Source organism: Sorex fumeus, unplaced genomic scaffold, assembly GCF_029834395.1.
Source record: "Sorex fumeus unplaced genomic scaffold, SorFum_2.1 ptg000265l, whole genome shotgun sequence".
Classification (NCBI taxonomy): Eukaryota; Metazoa; Chordata; class Mammalia; order Eulipotyphla; family Soricidae; genus Sorex; species Sorex fumeus.
The window spans coordinates 29,016,935-29,036,803 of NW_026606322.1; the positions used below are offsets into that span (position 1 = coordinate 29,016,935).

The following is a 19,869-nucleotide window of genomic DNA, read 5'->3' on the forward strand; positions in this document are numbered from 1 at the left end:
AGAGCCGGGAGGAAGCCCTGAGGAGCTACACTGGGTGCGGCTCAAAACCGTAGTCAAAACAGTAGTCATGTCAAGGCCCCAACAGGTCACCGAAAAGCAGAATCTGACAGGACTGAGCCAGGGGTAGCATTTCTCAATGAAACTGTCTTCCCTGCTTTTAAAGAATTTTGATGGCTAATTCAAATTCAAGGAACCCCTACAAACACTCAGTTCCGACTGACTTGGTAGAGAAGCCAAATTTGAAAGATCCAAAGAACAGCTTTCCACCAAACCCCCAGTCATCACCGTGGCATTCCCTTTATGGTCACTGAATGGTCTCTCTATAATCTACCTTCCTAATGATGCTTAAATCAGTATTAAAATTCACTCTCGGGGCTGGAGCGATAGCACAGCGGGTAGGGTGTTTGCCTTGCACGCAGCCAACATGGCCAACACAGGTTCGATTCCCAGCATCCCATATGGTCCCCCAAGCACCGCCAGGAGTGATTCCTGAGTGCATGAGCCAAGAGTAACCCCTGAGCATCGCCGGGTATAACCCAAAAAGCAAAAAAAAAAAAAAAATTCACTCTCACTTCCAATACCGATGATGAAGTATTGGTAGTAAAATGAGGTCATTCTAGCAGGTGGCCCAGGAATTAGAAATAGACCCCAGATGAATCCAGACATAAAGAGCTGAGAAGGGTCAACAATGGAAGGCTCACTGTACTTTAAGAAAAAGAAAGCCATACCAATCAGCTTGATATTGTTGTCTTCATCTAGCAGCAAATTTTCTATCTTCAAGTCTCTGAAAGAAACAAAAGCACACAGCATTTCAGAAAGACATCTGTAGCGGCGGGAGGACATTTTTCCCTGGAAGGGAGCTCAGCGGTCTTGAACTCACGGCGAAGTGACACATCAAGCCCTCAGCCAAAACTCACGCAACCAATAACTAAATATTCATGAAGCCAGATATAGTTGATGCACCCCCCCCCCCCAAGACAAAGGGCTTCAGAGGAGAGTAAAAGCATGGAGGGCAGCACAAGTGGCCAAAAACATTTCCGGAAGAACAGCAGTGAGAATTGCAAGGAATTAGGTGCCAAGAGACAGCAAGACACATCCCATGTGACAGGTACCTCCTGAGTAGGGAGGGAATATATGTGTAAACACACGTGTGGGCAGGCTTGTGGGCAGTGCCAAGAAACAGACTTGGGGGAGTGGAAGTCTGGGCATCAATGGAGAAGATATGCCTTGCAGGGTGAGGCCCCGAGTTTGATCCCTGGCGCCAGCCCACATGTGAGCGCCATCCATCAGCACTGGCCTTTAGAGTCCTGGTGCTCACAACGTGATCTCCAGCACGTGACTGTCGAGCATGTATGTGTGAACATGGCTTCCACATAGCACACAACAAGCTGTGGGGACAATGACACAGGTTTAGATGGAGCTCAGGAGCAGAGCCGATGCTTCACATGGGCCGAAACTGACTTCCAAATAAATCAAGAAAAAGAAACAAAAAAATGAGGAAGAAGTGGTTGACCCGGGTTCAATTCCCAGCATCTCATATGGTCCCTGAAGCACCGTCAGGAGCAATACTTGAGTGCAGCACCCGGAGTAACCCTTGTGCATCGCCGGGTGTGACCCAAAAAGAAAAAAAAAATCAGAGAGCCCCTGACCCTGAAAGAGCCCCCAGTACAACATCGGGCTACACTAGCACGCAACAGGGATGAATGGAGATGTTATTGGCGCTTGCTTGAGCAAATAAATAAACAGGATGAGTGATACAGTGATGGGAGCCAAGAGATAGGATGGTGGCGATGGAGCCTGCATAACACGTATTCAACCCTGATTCGATTCCTGGCACCCCAGGGTCCCCCCAACCCAAGCATCCCCTGGTACCACTCTCGAGGCCCCCAACTACACCAGGGCAGCCCAGCTAGCCCCCAGCACCATAGGGCCCGAGCAGCAAGGGATTGTTCAGTCCTTGGATTGTGTCACCCCCCTGGCTGAGAATTACAAAGCCAGGGGGGAGGGGGTGGGGAGAGCAAGCCTCCCCCTTCGCAAATTTGTTTTGATCTCTAGAAACGAACCACTTGGCAAATTGCAGCACGTTCTCCTAAGCGCTGGCAGTGTGAGAGCACAACCCTAGAAGTTCTTATCAAAGCTAGGCCAAATGCCGGTGCCTTTTCGTTCATGGTTCCCTTGGGGGGAGTGGGGTGGGGGCGGGGGTCCTCCCGGGCTACCATGCCTTCTCCAGCAAGCCCTTTGTTAGAGAAAATGAAAGAAGTGAAACTGTGCTCCCGACAAAAGGAGACTTTGCAAGCACTCTGGAAGGCATTTCCCCTTTGCTGAGGATAATTGGGACCTAATACTCGCCAGCCCCTATATTCAAGTGTATGCCATAATTGCCAGGCGTACATGGGCACATACAAACCTGTGGGGATCAACAGCCCCCACGGTGCTGGCGAGATTCGAAAGCAGAAACACCATTTCACCTCCAGGAAGACCACCGCTTGAGTTCAGGAAAATTAAACCCCTCTCCCTGCAAAGAACGGATGTCACACTATGGCTTGAAAGAGAAATTTGGTTCAGAACAAAGATGATGGGGGGTGAGGGGTGGGAAACAGCTGAAAGAGACCAGGTATGAGAAAGCGACTGCCAAGATGAATGAATCGGAGCTGGAGATTTCTGGGATCACAAAAGCCTTGTGAACAATTGCCATGATTAGAACGATATAAATGGAAGACCAGAGAAGAAAAAAAAATGCAAGGGGAAAATATTAGCTTTTAGAAACCAGGAAAAGAGTCATAAAGATGGATGGGGCCAGAAAGATAGTACGGCAGGTTAAGTTGCACACGGTCAACCGGGGTTCAATCCCTAGCATCCCATATGGTGCCATGAGCCCATCAGGAGCCATCCCTGAGTCTAGATCCAGGTGTAAACCCTGAGCATCGCAGGGTATGGCCCAGAAACAATAACAACAACAAAGATCTTGAAGATGCAGAGAAGTCACTATCGGGAAAAGAGCGATAGCACAGTGGTAGGGCATTTGCCTTGCATGCGGCCGGCTCGGCTGACCCAAGTTCAATTCCTCCGCCCCTCTCGGAGAGCCTGGCAAGCTACCAAGAGTATCTCTCCTGCACGGCAAAGCCTGGCAAGCTACCCTTGATGTATTCGATATGCCAAACACAGTAACAACAAGTGTCATGATGGAGACGTTACTGGGCCCGCTCGAGCAAATCAATGAACAATGGGAGGACAGTGCTACAGTGCTATAAAAAGAAATGGGTTCATGGGGCAGGAGCAATAGTAGTATAGCGGGTAGTGTTTGACTTGCATGTGGCAGACCTGGGTTCTATCCCCAGCATACAATATGGTACCCCAAGCCCACCAGGAGTGTACCCTGTGTGCAGAGCCAGGTGAGACCCCAAAACAAAACAAACAGACAAACAAAAAGAAATGGTTTGAAAGACACTTTTCTTCCATTGATCCCATAGCATCCCCTCATCCCTTTGATAAAGAACTGCACTGGGGCAGGGGCTGTTGGTCCAGTCATCACCTTTGGTCAAGGATTCACCAGATTCCTGTGATGAGTACCTGTGAAGCAGTGACTGGCAAAGGGGAAAGGTGAGACAGGGGCTCGAGGGACAGCACAGCAGGGAGGGTGTTTGCTTTGCATTTGGCCAACCAGGATTCCATCCCTAGCATCCCATATGGTCCCCTCCAGCACTGCCAGGAGTGATTCCTGAGTACAGAGCCAGGAGTAACTCAGGAGCATTGCCGGTGTGACCCCAAAAGCTACCCCCAAAATAGCAAAGCTGAGAATAAAATAACGAGAATGGAGGAGATGGGGTTCAGGAGATGACATAAATGGCAGACTCGTGGTGGGAGGGAGAGAATCTCCAAACCCTGACTTCAGTAATCCGTCAGTGAGTTGGAAACTTGGGGACAGAAGCGTGTACAGTAGCTTTGCCGTGATCATCTATCAGAAGGCAGAGGCTGTGAGGCATCCTTGAGGGGGTGAATGGGCCAATACCCTCCGGGCCTCCTCACAAGGGAATGTGAATCAGAGATCAGAAAACAAGAACTGTCGTGTCATGAGACGTCATGGAGGAACTTGGCATGAAGGCTCCTAAGTGAGAGAAGCGGGGAAAGACCGTTCCCAGGGAATCGGCTACCTGCTCTGACTCCAACTAGCTCAGCTTCCACAAAAGGCAAAGGACAGAGACAGAAAAAAAAAAAAAAGGTTGGGGGGAAGAGGGAGTATGTGTAGGGAGCACATTTTCCTCAGAGTGAGCAAACCATCCTTTCTGGCCGTGATGATGGCTAAGTCACATCCCACACATTCAAACCCATGAAACTACAACCACCAAGTCTGTTGGTTGTGTCACAGAAACCCTGATATAAACTATGAATCGTAGTTGACAGTAATTATCAATATGGATCCATCATGTAACAGATATTCCATTCTTATCACCGCGAACCAAAAGTCGGGAAAGCAAGGTAGAAGGGGAAACAGGCGGGTGCATCATTTGACCTAAACCTGAAACCACTCTAAAAGCCAAAGTCTTGCTCATTTTTGGTAAGGTCATTACATAACCACTGCAGATTTTATGCCAGATTTTCTTTGCAGAAAAAGTGGGGTGCAATCATTATGTGACACTTTTAATGTGATTTTTAGGGGAAATGGGGTGCTACTCCTAGCTCTGTGCCCTGTGATCCCTCCTGGCAGTGTTCCAGGACCATGCAGTGCTGAGAATCAAGCTCAGGCTTCATGCATGCAAAGCCTGCTCCCTGCCCATTAAGCCATCTCTCTGGCTCCAGCTTTCTTTGACAATTGTGGTGGCAATACTGAAAAATAAATAAATAAATAAATAACCAGGGTGCAACGATTCTGTGGTGGGAACAGTAGCTTTGGGAGCATTTCCCCCTTTCCCATAAGATGTGGACTAGGATTGTAACGCTTCCACCCAGCACCTCTCTGAGGTCATTCACTGTGGAACCTATTGGCTGCCCAGATCTAATATGGACTAATTTCAGTTCAGACCCTCTCCCCAACAAACAATTCAAAAAGGATGAACTGGCACATCAGTGTCTTACAACATACTTTATTGCATGTTACCGTGTTACTGTGTTTGGCATATTGAATATGCCACGGGTAGCTTTGCAGGCTTTGCCGTGTGGGCTAGATACTCTCGGTAGCTTGCTGGGCTCTCCGAGAGGGGCAGAGGAATCAAACTCGGGTCGGCCATGATGGCTGCGTGCAAGGCAAGCGCCCTACCCGCTGTGCTATCGCTCCAGCCCATACTTTATTACAAACTTTATTATATTTTTACCCTGGAGTAGAGGTCACACCCATCGATGCTCAGTGGTCATTCTCAACTCAGTGCTCAGAAGTGACACCAGAGTCTGCCACGTGCCAGGCAAGCACCTAACCTCCGATACGATCTCTCTGGCACCACCAATATTCTTAAAAAAGAAAAATCCTTGGGGTTCACGTGAAAACATTGATGGCACTGGCTCTAGCTCCAGTCTCAGAGCTAAATATCTGGTGGTGAAATGTCAGATTTTCCAAGCAGGGAGGAAGGTTCTGGCGGCTGATTAGTTCTCCTTTGATCAAAGTGATGATGGATAATTTCACAAGATGCTTAATTTCTGCTTTCTGAGTTCCCCATTCTCCCTCCAAGGAGAGAAATTGGGCCACACTGAAAGTGTCACATAATTATTGCACCTGTAGAGGAGGGGAAACCCCAAGTTCAGTCTGAACCCAGAAGTAGAAGAAATGGACCCCTAGGTGGACATAAAACAGCTTTGCTTGAAATCATTTCACAACGCTGTTTCAGCATATCTGATTGGGGGGGGGGGTCGTAAACTCTATACAATAATTTTGCATCTTCTATCGAAACAATGTATCTAATCAAAGTAGATAGAGTATTAACTAGAACTCATCTGCCTCACAGGAATTGGGAGGGGTGGGAGGTGGGGTTCTATTGGGGTTTGCGGTTAAAAATAAGTATTGGTAAAGGGAAATGTGTTTGATATTTACATGACTGAGACCTAAACCCAAAAGCTCTGTAACTTTTCCCCACAGTGATTCAATAAAGAAATAAATTTAAAAAAAAAAAAAAAACAGCTTTGCTTGGCCAAAGGGGCTTCATGGAGAATGCTTCACTGAGAAGCAAGCAAGGAGACAGGTCACTAAGACAGTCTCAGGAGGAAACAAGGAAAGTACCAGCGAAGCCAATAGCCAGCAGCCATCATGAGGAACAGCCCAGAGAAGCTACCAGAACCTACTAGATTCTTCTTCCCTGGTTATTTGCTGGGTGGGCAAAAGGTTTAGTGAGAGTGTGAGGGGAGGGTGAGCCAAGAGGGGGCCCCAGAGTCCTCATTACCAGCCCTGGGTTGTAGGTTATGTCTAAAGAACAGGCTCCAACAGGCTGTTGGCCACAATTAATGGCCCACCCAAGGCCTATCAAGCACCCCCACCTCCATTTCTAAGATGAAAATCTCCAAGGTTTGGAGACAGACCACAGTGAACCAGACTGAGGGATGTGGGGGGAGGGGGTGTCTAGAAGAATCTGTTGCCAAAACAAACATAATAGCCGTGGCTCCAGGTGTGGAGGGGTAGGGAAGCTCAGAGGGAAGAGCAAGAGGCAGAGGGAAGAGGGTTGGAGTGGGCTCAGGTACCCAGGAGGATGGCAAGGGCGGGCATGAGTGTGCACCTGTGTGAGCAAGGGCGGGCACACATGGCTGGGTCTCAGCCTGCACACTCAGAGGGATGTGTGACTTGTGTGTGCACACTCAGATGGAATATGAGTCGTGTGTGCACAATCAAATGGAGTGTGGGTCACCGGTGCACACTCAGATGAGTGAGTCATATGTGTGCAGTCATGTGGAATGTGAGTCGTGCATGCATGCTCAGATGGAGTGACTCATATGTGTGCACACTCAGATGGAGTGTGAGTCATACAAGTGCACACTCAGATAAACTGTGAGTCGTGTGTGCACACTCAGATGGAGTGAGCCATGCATGCAGGAGAATGAGTCATATGTGTGCACATTCAGATGGTGTGTGTCATACATGTGCACAGTCAGATGGAGTGTCATGCATGTGCACTCAGGTGGCGTGAGTCGTGTGTGCACACTCAGATGGAGTGAGTCATGCATGCAGGAGAATGAGTCATATGTGTGCACATTCAGATGGTGTGTGTCATACATGTGCACCGTCAGATGGAGTGTCATGCATGTGCACTCAGGTGGCATGTGAGTCGTGTGTGTGCACAGCTGGAGTGAATCATGTGTGCATAGTCAGATGGAGTGTTAGTCATGAGTGTGCACAATCAGATGGAGTGTGAGTCATGTGTGTACACAGAGTGAGTCGTGTATGCAGTCATGCGTGTGCACAGTCAGATGGAGTGTGTCATGCGTGTGCACAGTCAGATGGAGTGTAAGTCATGCAAGTGCACAGTCAGGTGGAGTGTGAATCATGTGTGTGTACTCAGATGGAGTGTGAGTCATGCGTGCATACTCAGGTGGAGTATAAGTCATGTGTGTGCTCTCAGATGAAGTGTGAGTCACGTGTATGCACTCAGATTTACCCTAAGTTGTATGTGTGCACTCAGGTGAAATGGGAGTTGTATGTGCACACTCAGGTGGAGTGGGAGTTGTATGTGCACACTCGGGGAAACATGAGTTGTGTGCACACTCAGACAGGCTGTGAGTCGCGTGCATGCCGAGTGCAGGTGGGAGGAAGTCCAGGCAGAGTGAGTGTGCTCAGGTTTGAATTCCTGTAGGGCTCTGGGCTCTGTGAGGGACACGCTCTCAAGCGTGACTGTGCGCTCTGATGGGGGACACACGAGGGGGTGGGGGGGTGAGGGGGCACACAGAACAGAAGACTCACAGGGGTGTGGGACTCTTCCCCCCTTAGGCCTGGAGGAGCAGGCCAGGCGCCCACAAAGCACAAGCTGAGAGAGAGCAGCGGGATTCCAGGAGGGGAAGAGGGACAGAGACTTGGAGGCAAAGGGGGACAGGAAGGGCTGGGCAGAGAGGAGGAGCAAAAACCAGGAGGGGGGCGGGGTGCAGTCATTCTGTGGACAAGAGAGATAAAGAGAGACTGAGATGGGAATTTTTTGAAAGTTGGTGAAGGCACCTCCAGGCAAGCCCTTTAGCAGAGCTGAGAAAAGGGAGAGCTAAGAGTTCTGTGGCCAAACAAACACTAAGAGATAAGAGAACAGAAAAGAGTGAAGTTAGACTCAGGGCAGAGGAGACTGAAAGGTTGATTAATTGGGATAAGCAAATGGGATTGGAGGGCATTTGTCTTCACCGTTGGCTGGGGAGAAGGGGTCCAATTTGTGCAAACTCTTACAGGAGTAGGTCCTGAAAGAGAAAAGTATGACTGTAGAGATGGCCACAAGATGGATTTTAGTAATAAACAAAGAATAAAGCACCAGAAAGCCTGCTCCTCCAGGCAATGGGAATCTGGCAGCAAAGAGAATTTGGGAGGGGTGTGTCTGTTTGATTGGGTTTTTTGGGTGTTTTTTTTTTGTTGTTATTTTGTTTTTTTTGGGCTTGGTTTTGTTTGTTTAGGTATTAGCATCAAAGACAGTGTTGTGTTAAAAACTGATGCTTTTTTTAAAAAAAAATAATAAATCTTTATTTACAGGATGAGCAATTTGGTTAAAAGCAAAAGCAACACAAGGGTAATTTGGGAAACATATCTGGTTCCCTGATTCCAAATGAAACTGCTTTTTTGTATTAGATTTTTTGGTTTTTTTTTTTTGTTTGTTTGTTTTTGAGACCATATCTGGTAGTGCTCAAGGCTTACTCCTGGCTGTGGCTCAAGAAACACTCCTGGAAGTGCTGGAGAACCATATGGGATGCCGGGGATCAAACCCAGGCATCCCATGTAAGGCAAGCACCTCACCAGCTCTACAGTCTCTCTAGTCCCACAAATGAAACTTGTTTCAAGTTCCTATCATGCTCCAGAAATGTATCCATCCCAATGATAAGATGAATAGGCTGGTCACTGGTAGAAAGATACGACTCTACAAATCATGACCCGGGAAATAATCAAATCTGAGAGGAAGTGAATGAAGAAACTTTCTTGATATTCCAGAAGAAGGTGGAACATTCCAGAAAGGACCTGATCAGTTAGTGCTTCCATCTCAGCACTAAACCCTGAGCAGAGCCAGATTCATGTTGAGTACCCTATGGAACTCAACAAGGGCATACTGGGAGCCCCTTGGGCTGGCGCTGGGCTCAGACATGGCTTGTGCCCACAGATATCAAACAAAGCATTAGTAGGAGCCAGGAGCTTCAAGGGTTCAATGTGCTGAAGGGCAAACTTTCCACGCGGGAGGCCAGGCCAGGTTCACAGTTGGGCCAGCTCCCCTTCGCCCCCACCCCCAGCACCCGACACGCCCCAAAGCCTCCAGCTTTTCTGGATGGCCACATGACATTTCCAGACTCTGCAACGCTGACATCCCAGTAGGAGCATGCCTGAAGCGATGGGATGTAACACCAAAGCCAATCAAAATAATAGTAAAACTGATTTTCCTTTTTCATTTTAGACTTTCTAGTATTTCATGCAGCAATTATGGAGCGGTTAGGAACGCAATGACCCAAACTTCAGTAGTGAAACCTCCCTCCCCCCTCCACCCCCCTATCTCCCCACCCCCCCATCCCCCCGCCTTCGGTCATCGATGTTCTCACGCTCCACTGTGGGATCCCAAGATTTGGAGTAACGGAGGAGGAAGTGGATACCCGCCTGGGTACTCAGCCCAAGAGGGATCCTGACCCTTCTATGCCCTCCCCAGCAGTTAGGGAGTAAGGAACAAGCCCCGGAGTACCCACTGCCCCTACTTGTACATATTCTGGCTCCTCACTGGGGTCAGCTAGTGGAAGGGGGCAAGAAGATTGGGCTGCACCTCCCTGTACTTCCGGAAGCTTCACCAGTCACATCCATACCCCAAAGCCACTGCCCAGTTAAAAACTGACCTCCAGCTATACCACCCAGTTTAAAGTTCTGGATATCCTGGAGCACGTGGCTGCATTGGCAAATCACACGACATCTCCAAACTCTACACTGATAATCCAGTAGGAGCGCACCAGAGTGGATAGGATGTAATTCAGAAGCCAACCAATCCTGACTAACAAAAAACATTCCCACAGAAGGTTTAACTTGCAAAAACAATGTAGTGAACCCTCAAACCAGGACTGAATGTCTCCATGGGGAGATATGACAATTCTCAAACATTTTCTTCTAGAAAAATATTTTTTGATCATTCTGTCAGCTATTTAGTGGGAACAAGCAATATATTAAAGAAGAAAGAAAAAGAAAGAAAGAAAGAAAGAAAGAAAGAAAGAAAGAAAGAAGGAAGGAAGGAAGGAAGGAAAGAAAGAAAGAAAGAAAGAAAGAAAGAAAGAAAGAAAGAAAGAAAGAAAAAGATTGTGGGCCTCCTACAGGTGCAGGCTTGAGGGATGGTTGGGGAAATTGAGACAATGGCGGAGGGAAGGTGACAGTGGTGGTGTGATTGGGGTTGGAATGTTAAATGCCTGTAACAAACCATCATGAACAATTTTGTAATCCACTGTGTTTAAGTGGAAAAGAGAGAGAGAGAGAGAGAGAGAGAGAGAGAGAGAGAGAGAGAGAGAGAGAGAGAGAGAGAGAAGCAGATTAGGTTCAATTCCCAACACAAGCAGGTGTTCCCCAAACCACTCCCCAAAATTAAGTCATCACGTGGGAAATATTTAAGAAGCAAAATAAAGGGGCTGGGGGAGTCTAGTCTGAGGGCCAGCCTGGAGGGCTTCCAAGAGGAGGTGATGTTGGCTTTAGAACCCAAGGATGAACTGGATTCCGCTGGCACAGACAGGACAGCGGGAACAGCAGTACGGTGGGGGATTTGGATACACAAAACTCAGCCCCAGTTCCCCAGGTGTCCAGTGACTGAGGGGGCGGCCTCGTAATAAATATAGTAGAATTCAGTTTGGAGCATTCTCCGCTCACAGACTAGTCTAATGCTCACCTCCCCACTCTGGGAAGTGGACAATCTTACCCGTTACTCCCCCAGGGCTGGAGAAGCAGAACAAGAGCTCCCAAGCCAGCATCACCTGCCCACACCCGCAATTAAGGTGCAGAACCAGCAGGCAGCAGGTGGTTGGCTGGAAGGACAGCCCCACCCCCGCCTAGACCAGCCCCCTGCTCCCTGGGTGCACAGATGCAAAGAGCTTCTGGTCATGCTCAAGAGAACAAAGAAGGGTCCTGAGCTCACTGCATTCCTCCCAGAATCAGAAGGTCCTTTCCCAGCACGGCTCAACAGACAAGGTCATGGTCCCGAGGGCCCCCCCCAACTCCCCTCTCCCAACAAGTTCAAACAGGGGCCGGCACCCACTTTGATCCTGTCTCTGCCGCCAACTCTGGCAGCCCCCACGGCGTGTCTCCTCCTGCTGAGCGGCGCTGTTGGGACCCCTGAATGTTGTGTCTGGACAGTTGGATTGGACTTTGTCATATGGAAGCACAAGGGATGCTCAGATGAGCCTCACGGCAGAATCAGAGTTTGGGGGGGTGGGACACAAGAGTTCATATTTTCTACACAACGGGCAAAGCCCCAGATGGAATTGGGCATCTACCAGGAGAGCCTGGCGGAAAAAATAAAACTTGAAATAAAATGAGTCTAAACATTACCTTGCACGCTGAGGACCCATGTTTAATCCCCAGTGCCCCCTAGGGTCCCCTGACCCCCTCCAGGAGTGATCCTTGCGCTCAGAGCTAGGAGTCAGCCCTGAGCATTGCTGGGTATGACTCAACCCTTACCTCCCCAAAAAACCAATAAACACAAAAAGAAAGCCCACTTCTGTCTATATTCATGTATTTGTTGTGCTGCTTTAGGGCCACCCCCAGCGGTGCCCAGGAATGACTCCGGGCTCCAGGCTTGGGGGCTCTCCCAGCAGTAATCCAGAGCCAAGCAGTGATCAGGATCGAACCCAGAACCACCACGGGTGAATGTGCGCACTAAGGCTTCGAGCCATCTTCCCAGCCCTCTCTCCATGATCAGTACAGATTCCTTCTAGCAATCCTGAGAAGAATCCGTGGAGCTGAGATTTCACCAAAGTTTCACCAAAGTCTCTGGCAGCAAAACTTTGGCCAGTGGGGCTTAAAAGTTAAGTTCTTATTTGACTAAGGGAATCTGTTTTCTAGAACCTTCCTTTCTTTTATTTTTTCTCTTTTTTTCCTACTTGAAATATTTCCATCATGTTTAAAGACTGGCTTCCTTTAAATACTATTTTGATTGTCTTGGGTAGCTAATTACATGTTTAGATTTAATGTGGCAGGAAATGTGGAGCATTAACTTTCTGGTAACTTGTGGGGCCCAGAGAGCATGGACGGGCGGGGGGGGGGGGGGGGTTGAGGTACATGGCAATTAGGGTTTAATTCCTGGCACTGCATAGGCTCCCCTGAGTACCACCCAGGAGTGATCTCTGAGCACAGAGCCAGGAGTAAGCCCTGAGCTCCCCCAAGTATGGCCTAAAAATTTTTAAAAATTTTTAAAAAATTTTTAAAAAAGTTTAAAAAGTGATGCCAACATCAAACTAATCAAGTTTCACCCTAATCAAGGACAGGGTAAGGGTGAGGGCAGGGGTGAAGGGCCTGGCACACAGCCAACTCTGGTTCAATCCCTGGCACTGCTCGGTCTTGCAAGCATTGCCAGGTGTGGCCCCAGACCCTGAGCTAGGGGTGCCAGGATGATCCTGCCTCTGTGGGATCCAAGCAGCAACCACATCCTTGTGCAAGGCCAGATGGCCAGGGCCAAGGAGTCTCTGGGCGTTCTGGCCATCGCCTGGGTGGCCGTCTACCCCCACAAAATAGAACAGTGTTTGGCTGTTTCACTCTGGGCGCCCCAGAGGTGGGTGGGTGAGAGCTTTCCCTCCCCCAAGGGACCCAGCCCCAGCAGCCGAAAACCTCCAGAACTCAACCACTGCCACACTCACAGCCACTCTCCTGGGCCGAGCCTCACCCATGAGCGAATCTATTCCTGGACCAAGCAACCGTGAATGCTTCATACCAAACACCCTACCCATACTCCAAGAGTACTGCACCACATTTGATGGGTTTCAAAGCAGGAAGCAACTAATCTTAGAGGGAAACATTTTTTTTTTTACAGATTTCTATAAATAAAAGCACACAAGGCTCAACTTCTAACAACCTGTTAGTGATCTCTTATAGAAGGGCTTAATGGCCTCTAGGTGGAATACAACAATCCTCATCCTCTTTCCTCTAAGGACACTTTTCTGTAGCATTTTCAGCAGTTTTTCATAACAAACAATACAAAATATATTATTTTGGTTCTGCTTTGGGGCAGGGGTTGAGGTTCAGGATAGAAACATCCAAGATATGGTGGTGAGAAGGTGTAATGGTGATGGGATTGGTGTTTGAATATTGTGAACTACTTTATAAAATGAAAAAAATTATAAAAAAAAAAACCTGGGTTTTTATTTCATTGTGTGTGCGTGCGTGTGTGTGTGTGTGCGTGTGTGTGTGTGTGTGTGTGTGTGTGTGTGTGTGTGTGTGTGTTGCTTAGGATCAAACCCAAGGCTTCATACACGCAGTGGCAATGCAAGAGGTTTTCCCTTGAGTTACCTCTCCAGCCCCCAAGAACTAGCATATTGTGTGTTTAGGGGCCACACCCAGTGGCACTCAGGGCTTATTCCTGACTCTGTGCTCAGAGATCACACCTGGCAGTGCTCAGGGGGCCATATGAGGTGCGGGGGACTAAACCCAGAGCCAGCTGCTTGTAAGGCAAGTGCCCTACCTGCTGTGCTATCTCTCCAGCCCCAACGGCTAGGCTTTTAAAGTCTCTTTACACACACATAAAGAGCTCTTTAGAAGCAATGCCCAGATGGGGCCACCAAAAACTTTTCCCAAATCCTCCACTCTATTTGTTTGCCAATCAAGAATTCCCAGGGCAACTCTGCAACATCCTCCCGGCTTCCTCACTGCACTCTAATCTCAGCATAATTTGTGAAACTCGCCCTACATTGGCAGCCTCAGGGACAAAACTTCACCCTTGGAAAGGGCAACAGGAAGTCTTTAACCGTCTTTCACAGGGAGAGAGTCAGGTTGTGTCTGTGGAAATGTTTGCAAGACAAGACATGCCGGCAAAGTCACCGGGGAAAGACTCTAACAGACAGTCGCAAGGAAAATTGGAGCCCTCTCCTCCCAGGGTCTATGAACATGGGAGGCTCGTCACATGATGCCTAGGAGTGCAAGCAGCTGTTTCTCTGTTAGACCCTTGCCTCTCCGTCCTCGCTGTCTTATTCCCCAGGAGAGAGGAAGAACTGCAAGGCAGAGAGAGCCCCGAGAGCAAAAGACCGCATCGTCTTCATTCTCAAAAACATGGTTCAGTTCCCGCCTTGGACATCGATGGCAACTGCATGGAGGGAATGGAGGGAAGGATGGGGCTTGGTTTAAATGACTTTACAAGGGGGGTGGAGAATGATCCGGAGACTCAAACTGAATCTTGGAACCGAGCTGCTCGCTGCAGGGATGGCTCCTGGCCAGGCGGCCGGGCTGATCTCATGGTGGGGGGAGGGGCGTGGAGTAACCTCAGATGGGAGCAGGCGTCCTCTTTCTCCACCTGCACAGATGAACCCTGGTGACCCCAAACTTCCAGAAACCAATCACCGCCACCCTCTCAGCCGATCTTTTTTTTTTTTTTTTTTTGCTTTTTGGTAGAATCACTGTGAGATAGACCCTTACAGACATCTTACACTATTCATTCCAAGCAATACAAAATAAATTATCTAGCATCGGCCTATGGGGCAGGCTTGAATGGTGGTGAGAAACTTCAAAATAACGATGGTAGGAAAGTGTAATAAGGGTGGTGGGATTGGTGTTGAAATATTGAACGTAATCAATTATTGCGAACAACTTTATGGAAATGAAATTTTAAAAAAATAAACAAACGCAATAAAATGACTTTAAAAGTGGAGGAGGAGAGGAGAGTGTCCTGCAGGGCAGACGGGGCAATGATGCTCGTCTCTTGCTCCTCGTTTTGCTGGAGCTGCACCAGCAGGTGGGAACAGTGCAACCCCTCCAATCCCATTCAGAACTCCTGGGTGCCTCTGCCCCCTGCAGCCGGCCGAATGGGTGATTTCAGCTGACTCACCCATGAGGTACCGGGCTCTGTCACTTTAACACAGGGAGACTGAGCATACTCGAGACCCTCATTTCCTAATAGCATCTCCCCCGGAGCACGGCAGACTACTACGGCAGACTACTACATCGAAGTATGTGGCCAAGAGCCCAAGATAGCGTGAGTCACTTAGGATTCCCCAGGGCTCTGCTCCCAGCTAATCAGCAAAGAGACCCAACAAGGTGGGGGTTGGCGCCAAGGCAGGAGCCCAGACCATGCCTGGAGCTGTGCCCTGGTATCTGGGCTCCCCTGAGTGCAGCTCCCCCGCACCCACTCTCTAAGCCAGCACCCACCCCCCAGCAACCCCCACAAGTCTCTCCATTCTATGGATCTGAGAGCTACTTCAAGGGGGGGAGGGATCTAGAGATAGCACAGGGGTTAAGGCGCTTGCCTTGCATGCAGCCAATCCTAGTTCAAGCTCTGGCACTAAATATCATCCCCCTGAACACCACCAGGGGTCACTACTGAGCAGAGTCAGGATGTGAGGCCCAAAAAAGCAGGGTCCTCAGCAGCCATGACAAGCTACAGCTAACATTAAGTCTCAGCTAGGTCTCAGTTTCTGTTTCCCCAAAGCAGGACGTGCAGTTTCTGGTACAGTCCCAGTTGAGGAATTTACCAAGATAAGGAATTGGGCAGTTCAGTCTGACCAGTCACGAAGGGTCACTGAACCCTCCGTAGAAACTGTTACTAAGCATTGCCTAATAGCTGACCACCATTGTAATAGGGCCAATGCCAAAAATAGGCCAGTATGTAGACTGTTCCTAACTCTGAACCCTATATAAACCGCTTGTGATTTGGAGTCGGGGTCCTTGTCAAGACTCCACTGTGTTGGATGAGACTCGGACCCTAGCTCAGGCTAGCACTGGCTCAGGCTGTAATAAAGTTCCTTTGCTTTTGCACTATCGTGAGTGGACTGACTTGGTCTCTCCGCAATTGGGGATCTGAAACTCAGGCACAACAAGGAATAGCCCCCTGAACCACTAGGAGTGACCCCCAAGTCCACCCTCCCCTCCCCACAGCACTGCAAAATAAAATGAATTGCTTCCTTCACTCAGCATAATCAGAATGGCTTTGCAACAGATCAAAGGCACCATGAGAGGGTGACTATTTTTAAATCTATTTCCTGGGGCCAGAGAGATAATACAGGGCTTATGGCACTTGCTTTGCACACAGCAGACCCAGGCTTTGATTCCAGCACATAGGATGCCCTGAGGGTGGCTGGGTGTGGCCCTTAAATAAAAATCAATACATAAATAAGTGTATAGATACAAATTTATATACATGCGTGCAGACATATGTGTCTGTGTATTTTTTTTTAGACAGATGTATATGCATACACATTTTGCACTTTGATTTTTTTTTTTTGGCATGAGAATTTATTAAACCTGGGTCCTTCTTGGGATTGGAGTGATGGATCCTTCTTGAGATTGGAGCGATAGTACAGCAGGTAGGGTGTTTGCTCTGCACACAGCGAACCCGGGTTCGATTTCCAGCATCCCATATGTTTCCCCCCCAAGCACCGCCAGGAGTAATTCCTGACTGCATGAGCCAGGAGTAACCCCTGTGCATCACTGGGTGTGACTCAAAAAGAAAAAAAAAAAACCTGGGTTCTTCTTTCTCTCGGGGGGGTTCTTTCTCAATGCAGAACATCTACTGCCTTTCATTTCCGGAAAGAAGAACTGTGCACTGATTGGTGAAGTTAATCTTTGGGTAGTGGCAGAAAAAGGGTACCTTACTCCTATGTTACTTATTCTAGCAGAGCATGAAGGGTAAGCTAATGGCATCCCGCAATAGCCACACAGTTACAGATGCTATTTTCATTCATTTGCCCTGTGCAGTTCCTCCTCAGAAGAGTTGTTTTTTTAAAAAAAAATTGTATTGAATTAGAAAAAAATGAAGTCATGAAATCTGCTTGTAAGTACATGGACATGGAGAGTATCATGCTAGGTGAAATGAGTCAAAAGGAGAGGGACAGATATAGGATGACTGCACTCATTGTGGAATATAAAGTAACATAGAACGAAACTAACACCCAAGGACAGTAGAGACAAGGGCCAGGAGGATTGCTCCATGCTTGAAAGTCTGCCTCAAGGGTTCAGGGAGAGGGCAGCTGGGAAAGAGAAGGGACCACTAAGTCAATGATGGAGAAATCATTCAGGATGGGAAATGTGTGCTGAAAGTAGACTAAGGACCAAACATGATGGCCTCACAGTATCTGTATTACAAACCACAATGCCCAAAAAGGAGAGAGAGAGAGAAGAAGGGAAGTGCCTGCCATAGAGGCAGGGGTTGGGGGGTGGGAAATGTACACTGGTGGAGGGATGGGTGTTCGAACATTGTATGACTGAAACTCAATCATGAAAGCTTTGCAACTATCTCACAGTGAATCTGTAAAGAAACTAAACAAATGATTTTTGATTGAGATTCTGTAGTTTGCTGGTGGAAGGATGGGTATTCGATCATTGTATAACTGAAACCCAAGCACAAAAATTTCTAAGTCTACAACTGTACCTCATGGTGTTTCACTAATTAAAATTTAAGGGGGAAAATGTATCATGAGAAGTTAAAAAAAAAAGAGATTCTGTGGTTTTCAATGCTAATAAAGGTTTCTCATGCACATAATTCCAATACCACACTCATTACCAGTGCACCCACCCTCCCCCCAAAAAAACCCCAACACCCTTCTCCTCTCATCCCCAACCCGCAACTCAAGAGTGTGGATCAGTCCTTCAATTATGCTGCTTTCCTTGTTGGTGTTTTTTGGTTTGGGGGACCACAGATGGCAGTGCTTAGGGCTTATTCTCACTTCTGGCAGGGCTCAGGGGTCCTATGGGATGCCAGGGGTGCCTGGTCAGTTGTGTGCAAGGCAAATGTCCTACCCTCTGTAATTATCACTCTGTCCCAGCCATTATGCCGCCTGCCTTTGGTCATCTGTTGCTCCCTTGCTGTGTATATCTAAATCCTACATATGACAGAGATCGTTCCATATCTATCCCTTTCCTCCTGGTTAACTTCACTCAACATAACCCCCTAGTTCCATAAGAGAAGAGTAGTTTCTTTTAAAGTTAGATTTTCGGGGACCAGAGCAATAGTATAGATAGGGCATTTGCCTTGCAAGTGGGTGACCCGGGTTCAATCCCCGGCATTCCATATGGTCCCCTGAGCACTGCCAGGAGTAATTCCTGAGTGCAGATCCAAGAGTAACCCCTGAGCATTGCTGGGTGTGACCTAAAAAGGAAAATAAATAGTTAGGTTTTCGTGCAAGGTTGTCTTGGCTTAGGGTCTGGCTTTTCCCAAGACAAGCACAGAATTCGGATGGCTGTTCAATGCAGTGAAATAAACCAGCTATCAAACACATACCCCCAAGCATAAGAGAGAAACACACAAAAAATACAGCCTCGATGCCAACATGGGCAAGCACTTTCTATACCATCTTCACATTGAGTAACTCGTCTCCTTTCTTGGCAAAGAAGAGAAGGCACAGGGGCCAGAGCAATAGCACAGCAGGGAGGGCATTTGCCTTACACGTGGCCAACCCGCGTTCAATCCCTCAGCATCCCATATAGTCCCATATAGTCCCCCCAGTACCGCCAGGAATAATTCCTGAGTGCAGAGCCAGGAGTAACCGCTGAGCATCGCTGGGTGTGACTCAAAAAGAAAAAAAAAAGAAGAGCAGAATCCTGGGTGCCACGCCCTTTTCTGATGTATTTCCATCCACAAACTTCTGGACCCTGACCCCAACCTTAAGACGGGCATTGGGACCATTCTCATTTCCCCGAAGAAGAGACAGAGGGTCAGAGTGGCGAGCACACTGGGTGATGGGCAGAGCCCAGAGGCAAACCCCTCTGGCTTCAGAATCCTAAGCGACTGTTCACCCAAAGCATAAAACTTCAGTCCAAGCAACAAAAGTGGAGACTTATAAAGCACACGGTGCAAGAACTGAGCCATGTTCGACTGCAAAGTGGCATGTCCCTTACCTGTGGACAACCCCGGCCCGGTGCAGGTGCTCCACGGCCGAGATGAGCTGCCGGATGTACCTGCGGGCTTCCGCCTCCTCCAGCCTCTTCTTCTCATAGATCTTGTGCATGAGGTTGCCGCCCGGGCACAGCTCCATGACCAGGTAATAGCTGTTTTCTGTCTCCAGAATGTCCAGGAGCTGTGTGATGTTGGGGTGGCGGATCATCTGCTGGATCTGGCCCTCCCGGCGGAGGTTTTTGGTGACATAGGTGTCCTTTTTGGCTCTCTTCTTATCGATGACTTTTATGGCCACCTGCGGAGAAACCCAGAGAGGGTTTGAGATCTCATTTCCTGCTACGATGTGAACCAGAAGGGGCTCTGCTGAGGAAAGTCAGTCAGAAGGAGAAATGCCAAATACTGGGTGATGGTACCCTCAGGGGCTCGCTACAGAAACCAAGAGGCCGGGGCTCAGCGGCAGAGCACCCGGCCTGCCCACACGAGGCCTTAGGTTCCATCTCCAGCATGCAAACAATAAATAACAACTTAAAAAGCAAAGCATGGGGGAGAGAAGGAGGGAGAGAGAGCAGAGAGGTTAAAGCAGTCGCCTTGCATCCTGCAAACCCCCGTTTGAATTCCTGGCACCACAGAGGGTTCTCTCCCAAGCACCGCCAGAGCTTATTCCTGAGCACTGAGCCAAGAAGAGTCCCTGAGCACTGCTGGGTATGGCCCTACCCCTTCCTCCCACCTG

The 19,869-nt window shown here is 48.5% G+C and overlaps 1 protein-coding gene across 1 annotated transcript in view; it reads right to left on the reverse strand.

The window, feature by feature from the left end:
* The window catches only part of HUNK (hormonally up-regulated Neu-associated kinase), a 124,063-nt gene that overhangs the window by 52,319 nt on the left and 51,875 nt on the right, over positions 1 to 19,869 (reverse strand). Inside the window, exons 2-3 of the mRNA XM_056109323.1 lie at positions 19,142 to 19,434; positions 729 to 784 (exon numbers count right to left, since the gene is read on the reverse strand). Of these exons, the coding sequence (XP_055965298.1) occupies positions 729 to 784; positions 19,142 to 19,434 (349 nt within the window). The remainder of the gene's footprint in view (positions 1 to 728; positions 785 to 19,141; positions 19,435 to 19,869) is intronic.